We start from the raw sequence: 9,604 nt of genomic DNA, 5'->3' as shown, positions 1-9,604 counted from the left end.
ATATATATGAATGGTTGAACACAACAGTAAGGATAAATAGCGCAATGTGCATATCTTTTTATTTTGGTAGCATATTTTAAGCAAAAAGAAAAGAAACTATAAGTCTGAAACATTCTCTCATAGCCTCCCCATCAGTACATTCAGTGCTTTGATTTTATGTGCAATTTGGTTGTTGTTTAAAGTCTTCCATTAAATTCAATAAGTGTTGTTTACTGACATATTTACAATCTTTGACAAAATATTTTTGCTGTGTTCATGGTAATTTTACTGTGTTGCCTTTTTTTCAATTTTAAGTTTTCACATTTATGCTGTATCAAATGATATGATAGTACAATTTGAGAACAAGAATTTATCAATCATAGATCAAATATACATTCTTGACATAATATACATCATAGTAACTGTTTCTATGTTTTAAAATCAGAATAAAACACAATATAGAGCATATGATAAAAGCTTTGAAGATAAATTCCACGGCTTGTTTTGTATTCAATTAACACTGTACATTTAATGTCACATAATTATTATGTATTCAAATAACTCTGTTCATTTAATAATTTCACCTATTATGATGATTGTATTTGATTGACAATATGTCATATGTCAGTAAAATGAATCGCCATATGTGACTGCATGTTATACTTCTTAGCAAATTTCCGGCCACATTTCTCACAGGCGTACGGTCTTTCTCCAGTATGTACGCGTTGATGTTGTTGTAGATTCCATCTGTCAGTGAACATTTTCGGACAGAGCTCGCATTGGAAATTCCTGCAACGTGTTCTTCTTGACCTACTCCCGGTTTTGTACGACATTTTGTCCCCAGAATGTACCAGTCTATGTCGCTGTAGTGTGTGCCAGTCTGGAAATATGTGAAAGCAAATATCGCACATCAACTCGTCTTGTGTTGAGGGATTTAGTGCTGCTGCCATTTTAAACCCTTCAATATCAGCTACATCATCTGTTAATATACAAAATTGAAGAAAGTTTAATTATCTGTATAAGATTTGATTTTACACTATCTTAATAATCTATGACTTAAATCTTTATTTTCTTTATTATTTCATATAATAGAAATATTTTCATTTTTTTTGTGTATAAAACATGCCCAGTATAACAACATTATCTCCACACTATATCTAATTCTTATTTTTTTTTTTACAGGATAAAAACAACAAGCAAAAACATTCGCAAAAGATCAACACCTTAATATTTTGTTTAACAATAAAAATTAAAATATCACACTTCCACTTCTCATTGTTTCCAGACCTCTTAATAAATAGTACATTGAATGAGTGTAGGTTTGACATCAATTATTTACTATGTTCAGAAAATTTAGTAATGAAGCTATATAAATGTAATATTCTATTTAACACATGCTAGAATTTAATAGAACAGTTTCCAATAATAAATAATCATCTTTCCATTGATACACTAACTTTTTTACACATTAAATGTTGAATCCTTCTTAAAGCCGATGCTAGGGGGGGGGGGGGGGGGGGCCTGGATGGTATGTTACACTTTCCAGTACCGTCCATGAACAGGCTTTCTTTTGGGATTTTTATTTTCTCTATTGCAATGATTGAAATCAATAGGTATATGTATTTACCTACGATATAGGGAATTCACACTAAAGGATATAATTATACGAGTCTCCATTCCCAACATGGACCTGTAATAACATACAATTATCTTAACTTATATTTCTATACCAGTTAATTAACTGGTCAAAATTTATATTCTGTTTTCAGTGTTCTACATTGTATTGTTAAATGGTGTGTGTTATAATGTCTAACCATTACATTTCCAAGTTAGATCTCTTAAATAGCCCTTGTCAATCTTATTTTTACCTTAACTTAAAAAAGAAATTTTTAGAAAATCTTTGACTTACTCGGGCCCAAACTATGGAATAATGTTGCCATTTCGATTAGTAAATCTGAAACTGTTGGAAAATTCCAAGCGGAATTTCACATAAGTATGTAGCTCTAGCATATATTAAGAGAAATGTAACGAATGTATGGACATGTATTTTGTTTTGAATAATTGTATTGCATTTTGAGTATACATTGTGCTTTTTTGTAATGTTATACATGTATATTTTGTGTTTTCATGCATGCATTTTGAAAATTTCACTGCAATCCTATTGGACAAAAAAATAATTTCAAACACTAAAATGCTGTATAATGTATGTTTTATTATCATAACAGTTGTTTGATTTTGTTTCTTATATAATAATATTTTTTTATTTTTTGTTCATGTCGGATACAAGCTTAAAGCTGAATGTTTAATACTGTTAACCCTAACCAACTATAAATAAAGTTTGTCTAACTGTCTTACTATATGGAGAGCATAAAAATTATTTCAATTCACATTTTGGTTTAATTGCAGTCCAAGATTAATTTATTTGAAAGGTCATGGTTTTAGCTAACAGAACTATTATCTTTAAATATAATATACCAGAAGATTATTTATAACAGATTTTATTGGCTATACCAGGCTCAATACAGAAAGAGAGGGGGGTGGGGGTATAGAATGTAACAGGAATACTTTATTTTCCATAACATAATCTATGCGTCTGTTTATATGAATAGTTTAAATATTTAAAAGCAAATTTGCCATTAAAAGTATAACAATACATGACATAATTATACATGTATTATTCATTCATAAAAAGTATTATATATACTGATTATATACAAAATTAAGGTATTTTTCAAAAACTTTTCTGAGCACCTTCTGATAAATACATTCATCTAACGTACATTTTCTCTATCCCTCACAGAAGTTTAATAGTAAATCCATAATTCCAAATCATATAATCAAGTTAAAAAAAAATTAATCAAACATTTCTAGGAAAGATAGTTTATCACAATGAATCTTATTCCATGATATCCAATCAAAACTTGGCATGTGTAACCATGTGACTAGCAAGATAATCTTTACGTATAAAACGCCGGTAACAAATCTGACACTGAAATGGCTTTTCATCGCTGTGAATTTTCTTGTGCCGATTTAATGTCCCATTATCTTTAAACGTCTTCAAGCAAACGTCACATGTCACACGTTGTTTTGATGGTGTAGTCGTCATCGGATCTTCAACCATAACAAACTGTTCTAAACCTGTAACAGAAAGATATTATCATAATTAGAAAGTCATTTGTAAACTATCTAAATAATACAGTTTATTATATAATATAGTATTGCAACCTTTAAAACAAAACTAAACATGATATAACATAGGCTTGGTTAAAAACATGCGATAATGTTCATATATTTCATAAATCATTTTAAAATTATTAACACATCAACAAGTACTGTTTTCAAAACTTTATTGTATGCTAACTAACTGAACGAATAAACATAACTATCTATGGCAACTAATTTACAATATAAACACAGGAGCATATTAAATTTTGGGGTTTTTATAAGAGGGGTCACAAAAATTGGGGTCATGTCTGTGTTTCCCTTTAAAAATACAACTCTGTATCCATGCATGTCAATAGAAATACAACAAGGTTTACGTTCTTACAAATTCACAACAGAATAAAACTCCTGTCTGTGTAATCAAGTCACAATATGGTTTGTACAGTAAGGATTATCGTAATGATATAAGTTACTATGTCAGTCTTCAAATAAAAAAACTTTATATTGTTGTAGAAATCACTGTTATACAAAACCCCTGTATTATAAAACTAATGTCACTTGTTATTGTTACAGCTACTATTATATAACAGTAACATCATCTTTATACAACAGTAACACCATCCTTGTATAACAGTGACATCATCCTTGTGTAACAGTGACACCTTCCTTGTATAACAGTGACATCATTCTTGTGTAACAGTGACACCATCATTGTATAACAGTGACATCATTCTTGTATAACAGTGACACCATCATTGTATAACAGTGACACCATTCTTGTATAACAGTGACACCATCATTGTGTAACAGTGACACCATTCTTGTATAACAGTGACACCATCCTTGTATAACAGTGACACCATCCTTGTATAACAGTGACACCATCCTTGTGTAACAGTGACACCTTCCTTGTGTAACAGTGACACTATCCTTGTGTAACAGTGACACCATTCTTGTATAACAGTGACACTATCCTTGTGTAACAGTGACACCTTCCTTGTATAACAGTGACATCATCCTTTATACAACAGTGACACCATTCTTGTATAACAGTGACACAATCCCTTGTGTAACAGTGACACCTTCCTTGTGTAACAGTGACACCATCTTTCCCTTAACAGTGACGTTGTCCTTGTATAGCAGTTACTATGGCATCACAATTGTCTAACTGTGACATCAATTTCACTAAGCTTGGATGTTTTTTCTCAATTTTAATCGTTGTAAGGTTCTTCTACTAGTTGCCATTTTCTGGTTCCATGCTCGTCTGAATGATGATACACCCATATGAAAACAATGCTGAGCGTAACCTGAAATAATTAAAATTCAAAGATTTAAAAAATAAGCTTACCTGAGTAAGTAACAACAAAAATTAATGAAGTTCTTGATGTCTTTAGGCTGCTAAATTTGTATGAAATACTAGACCTTATTTAAACTAAGAACAATCCTGCAGAATTTTTCCAGATTTCTGAATCATTTACATTGATAGCAGAAATATAAAAAAAGTCTGTTAATTTAACACAAAGAATAAATCTAAAAATGAAACACTACTCACACTTCAACGATTCATAGAGAACTGTTCCCTCGAATTTTTCTGTCCCTCCTTTAATGCCAAGTTCCCACGGTTCATAAAACCCATCTATCATACGTTTTATGATTTCATATTCTCCAGGTGAACTTGATGTTATTACTCCTACCCCTGATGCCACACGATACAACCATGCTCGTTCCACCGCAATACCAGCCCCTGGTGCTAGACGTGTAAACCCTTCCTGTATGCCAACATCCTCATCTATAATAATCTGAAACATAAAATTTTATCATTTTAACATTTTCAAATGTAATAAAGGGAGACAATAAAAAAATAAGTAATATGTAATAAAGGGAGATGACTAATAACAATAAGTTATATGTAATAAAGGGAGATAATTAAACAATAAGTAATGTAGAGTTATATTTTTTTGATCATCATCATTGCACTTTCTCTCACTAGTTTTCATAACAGTGTGGTTTCAATAAGATAGCATTGATAATCAAGATGTTTTACTTAAAACAAGCATCATTTTTACAAAATGTAGGGAGGTAATTAAAAACTTGATCAAGGTAGAATTATGATACTCAGACACTGCACTTTCATTCTGTGGTCTCTAACACTGTGTCAAGTTTAAATAAAATTTCTTCAATACTAAGTTCTTCTCTGAATAAGCATATTTGTATTATAAACTTAAAGGAGACACAGTGTGGAAACATCAATGAGAGATCAATAAAAGATTAGATGTTATTCCGCAGACAAGCTGCATTAACTCCTGAGGTCATAAGAATAAAGCAAGATAGAGTTATGTTTCTTATGCGACAAAGCACTTTCTCTCAATAGTCTCTGTCATTGTGTGGTTATACTCCTACAAGACTGAGACAGACAGACAGACAGACAAGGTAGTCACTATATATTCTTCCTCCTTTTGGGAGTGATTATGTAATTATAAGAAAGTCAACAAACCTTTCATAAAGTGTCTTCATGATTTTTAAATTAATAAGTTATGGAAGTACAGTAAAATGATATATTAAGAAATATATCTAAATTCTATTTGTAATAATAATACTTATTCACATATATTGTTTTCGACATTTCAACTGATCTTATTTTGCTATCTAATTTATAATCAGTTCTGTTGAGAATAGTATACAAGTACAACTCGCTGAACAAGGCCCACTGTGAGACTACGAACACTGAATGTTTTCCTTTTATGGACAATTGGTCTTTTATTTGGAGTGGTTACTTGAATCAATCTTAAATAATGGAGAGTTTCTCTGCCCAAAAACCACCTCTATTTACAGCGGTGAGATTCTTCATTCAGAAAGGTGATCATTTGAAAGCACAAGGGTTTGACATGTAATTATTGTCCAGCTACGTCTATGCCAGTCTAGCTTACATGAATTTGCCCTGGTCCACCCTTGGTCTAAGTCAGAGGGTGTATATCTTCCACTGCCACATCTGTTGAATGTTGTTTCCTTACGGGCTGAACAACAAAGAATCGAATTGTAAATAATGATCAAGTCAGGAGAAAATGTACCCGTATGTTCTTTCAGTGTTTCAAAGAAATCCACAACTCAACATGCCACAACAACACACAGTAACACAGTTCCAACAAAAAAAAAACAATTCCACAAACCACCTGGACATTATTCACATAACAACACAACATGATGACCAGTTAACAATAACAGCTTTATGAAAAACCAAAAACAAAAACAAAACAAAAAACAATTATTGCATTGTAAGTCATTCTACTTTTTTATCCTTTTGACATAAAAAGATTATGAGCATAACAGATTTTAACAAGCTAAAATGTATATATCACCACAGAGATGTTCAAACGCACCATTCAACTTTGACCACAGCCATCATATCACTACTTAATGCAATTTTACTGAACATATAACATACACTCAGGTATCATAAATAAAAATACTCATAAAAGTATCTGCATCCCTAATTTCAACATGGAAAACTTAAATATATCAGTGATATTGTGCTTGTATAACAGTGACATCTTCATCATATAACAGTGACATAATCTTTATATAACAGTGACACCATAATTGTATAACAGTGACATCTTCCTTGTAAAACAGTGACAACTTTCTTGTATGACAGTGGCATCATCCTTGTATTACAGTGACAACTTCCTTGTATAACAGTGACAACTTTCTTGTATAACAGTGACATCATCCTTGTATTACAGTGACAACTTTTCTTGTATAACAGTGACATCATCCTTGCATTACAGTGACATCATCCTTGTATAACAGTGACAACTTTCTTGTATAACAGTGACATCATCCTTGTATAACTGTGCAACCATCCTTGTATTGTAGTGACATAATACTTGTATAACAGTGACATCTTCGTATCTTCCTTGTATAACAGTGACAACTTCCTTGTATAACTGTGCAACCATCCTTGTATTGTAGTGACATATTACTTGCGTAAATTCTGAAAGCTAAAAATAGTTATTTCTCCACTTTAATAGTCAAAATTTTCTTCTGCTAGTTGCCATTTTCTAGTTCCATGTTCACCTGAATGCTGAAACATCCATATGAAAACAATGTCAAGCCTTAGCCGGAAAATTCAAATATTTGAAAGTAATATCTAGACAATGAGCTTACAAAAGTAACAAAAAAATTGACAAAAGTGAAAAGTGAAAATTCAACAACTCAGTAGAAAAATCACAAAGCATAAAGCTATCATTGAAACAAAAACAAAAAATAGTAAAGACTTGAACTTCAATGATTCGTAGGACAGTTCTCTCTCAACTTTTATGCCCTGTCCTGTTTTTCTTTGGGGTCCTCCTGGGCTTCTTACCGATGGCGCTTGTTGCTGGGTCGGGTGGGGGCTGCGTTCATTGAACGCCGCCTTTCCTTGTCGATCTTGTTCATCATATTTTAAGTGTTTCTCACATTTAGCACTTTATACCCCGGTCACATATTCACGGAAAACGCCCACGGAAGAGCCACGGATTAATTCCGGCATCGTCCGTAGCTACCCGTACTGGTCAGTGGCTCTCCGTATTGTAACCGTAATCATTCGTAGTAGTCCTGCTATATCCGTAGCGATCCTTGACAATTTTTGAACATGCACAAAAATTTGCTACGGAAAAATCAACCGTAGCGTATCCCTACTAGTCCGTATTAAACCGTACTGATACGTACTGGTCCGTAAGAAAACCGTAGTTAGTCCGTACTGATTCGTAGGCCCCAACTTGTCAAGGATTTCCACGGTTTGGTACGGATAACTACGTATTTGTACGATAACCCTACGTATAAGCTACGGTTTTAATACGGATTAATACGGCATTGTCACGGAAAGCCACGGTCGTAATACGATGTACTACGGAGAGGCAAGGATAAGCACGGTCTTATACGGTTTATTGCGTTGCAACACGAAACGGTACGGAATGGTACGGTCCAACACTGTTTAGTACGGATAAATTAAGTATCATGTATTTTTTAAAGGGTATAAATACTACCTTCTTGTTAAAAACAGACATATTTGCGTGAACATTCAATAAATGATAATTGCCATTAACTGGCTGCAATTGTATATTGATATGGCTCAGAACGCGGAAGCAGTGGCCCAGCTGCTTGATGACATGAATAGAGGTAAAAAATATATATTAAAATTGTACTACAATTCAAAAGTAATAGAATAACATTTAATGTTACATATTTCACAAAACATTGGATTGTGAAATTTGAGTAAATATGTACATAAAACGAAGTGTCTCATAAGCCTCGGACGCTGGCCCTTGAGTGATAATAAGATTAATTAACAAGCTTTTCACATATTCTTAAAACATAAACATCCACGATAATTAATGTAATTGTAAGATGAACAGCAAATTTTCAAATCAAAAGAGAAGCAATATTGATCAACATTTTTCATTTATGATTACTAGTCCATATATTATCAGGTAAGAAAAGGTGAACTAGAGATGGGCTTTTACGAAGACCCCTTCATGTTTAGTATGAGGCTATCATGGTCTAACTTGTTAAGGATCCGGTGTCGTTCAAGAAATTCACTTTAATCGGACCTGATATGTCTCTTGGATCGGACGCGATGAGGCCGAATCCTCTCCGCCAAAATCATTGAACTCTGCAATTCGTTTTTTTTTGTGTTCTTTTCTTGTGAGGCATTTTATAAAATTGAGCATGCAAGAGGTTGTGGACGGATATAATAGGTCCGTATAGATCCGTGGCTATTCGTTCTTCTCCGTATCAATTCGTTCTTCTCCGTATCAGACCGTACTTACTCGTACTAACCCGTGCTTACACCGTAGCAGACCGTAGTGTATCCGTAGTGCGTCCGTCCTGATTCGTGTCGCTCCGTATCAAACCGTGTCAGTCCGTAACAATCCGTGTCTATCCCGGGGCTTTCGGTGGTAAATCCGTCGAACTCCGTACTCATACCGTTGTGTTTCCGTACTGGAACCGTAGCGGACTACGGAATTTCACATTTCCGTAGTAATCCGTGAACAATTAGACCGTAGCTCTTCCGTGGCATAATCCGTGAATATGTGACCGGGGCTTTACCTGTGCAGTGGACGATAATTATGCAAATTAACAATTTACGTTTCATTCCGAAACGGGTAACATCCACCAATTACATACAAAAATAAATCCGTTTCAGCCGGCACTTTTCGTAAATAATGTTTTTGTAAATGTCGGTATATAAATGCCATATAATTATATACTATGTTTTTTATATAGTTGACAAATATTATCACTATATATCAGTATCACTTTAAATAAACGTGTTTATTTCTTAAAGTCATAAAAATGCACATCCCTTGTTAAGTGTACACATTGGTACATGATAACTTCCGACCAGAAACAGCAACATGAAGTGATCCAAACACATGGCAACATGATAAAGTCAAATCTCAATAAATATGTGTTTTTGTTTACA

General features: G+C 33.2%; 1 protein-coding gene and 1 long non-coding RNA gene across 2 annotated transcripts; both read right to left on the bottom strand.

The window, feature by feature from the left end:
* Window positions 1-596: 596 nt before the first annotated feature.
* LOC132731273 (zinc finger protein 235-like) lies at window positions 597-1,919 on the bottom strand. The gene is made up of 2 exons (XM_060717429.1): window positions 1,889-1,919; window positions 597-958 (listed from the first exon to the last, which is right to left on the bottom strand). The coding sequence occupies exons 1-2, from the start codon at window positions 1,917-1,919 to the stop codon at window positions 597-599; spliced, it is 393 nt and encodes a 130-aa protein (XP_060573412.1).
* Window positions 1,920-2,544: 625 nt separating this feature from the next.
* On the bottom strand, window positions 2,545-4,941 carry LOC132731274 (uncharacterized). Its single transcript, XR_009625857.1, has 3 exons — window positions 4,694-4,941; window positions 4,246-4,448; window positions 2,545-4,133 (listed from the first exon to the last, which is right to left on the bottom strand). It is a non-coding gene; the product is annotated as an uncharacterized LOC132731274 (long non-coding RNA).
* Between the last annotated feature and the right edge of the window lie 4,663 nt (window positions 4,942-9,604).

Source organism: Ruditapes philippinarum, unplaced genomic scaffold, assembly GCF_026571515.1.
Source record: "Ruditapes philippinarum isolate M1 unplaced genomic scaffold, ASM2657151v2 ctg23521_1_1_1_1, whole genome shotgun sequence".
Taxonomy (NCBI): Eukaryota; Metazoa; Mollusca; class Bivalvia; order Venerida; family Veneridae; genus Ruditapes; species Ruditapes philippinarum.
This window is presented reverse-complemented; position numbering and strand designations above follow the sequence as displayed.

Bases quoted from the DNA above. Each gene is read 5' to 3' on its own strand.
- LOC132731273 (XM_060717429.1), bottom strand. From the start codon at position 1,919: ATGGCAACATTATTCCATAGTTTGGGCCCGA. The intron at 959-1,888 runs GTAAGTCAAAGA...GTATATTAACAG, and splicing joins ATTCCATAGTTTGGGCCCGA to ATGATGTAGCTGATATTGAA.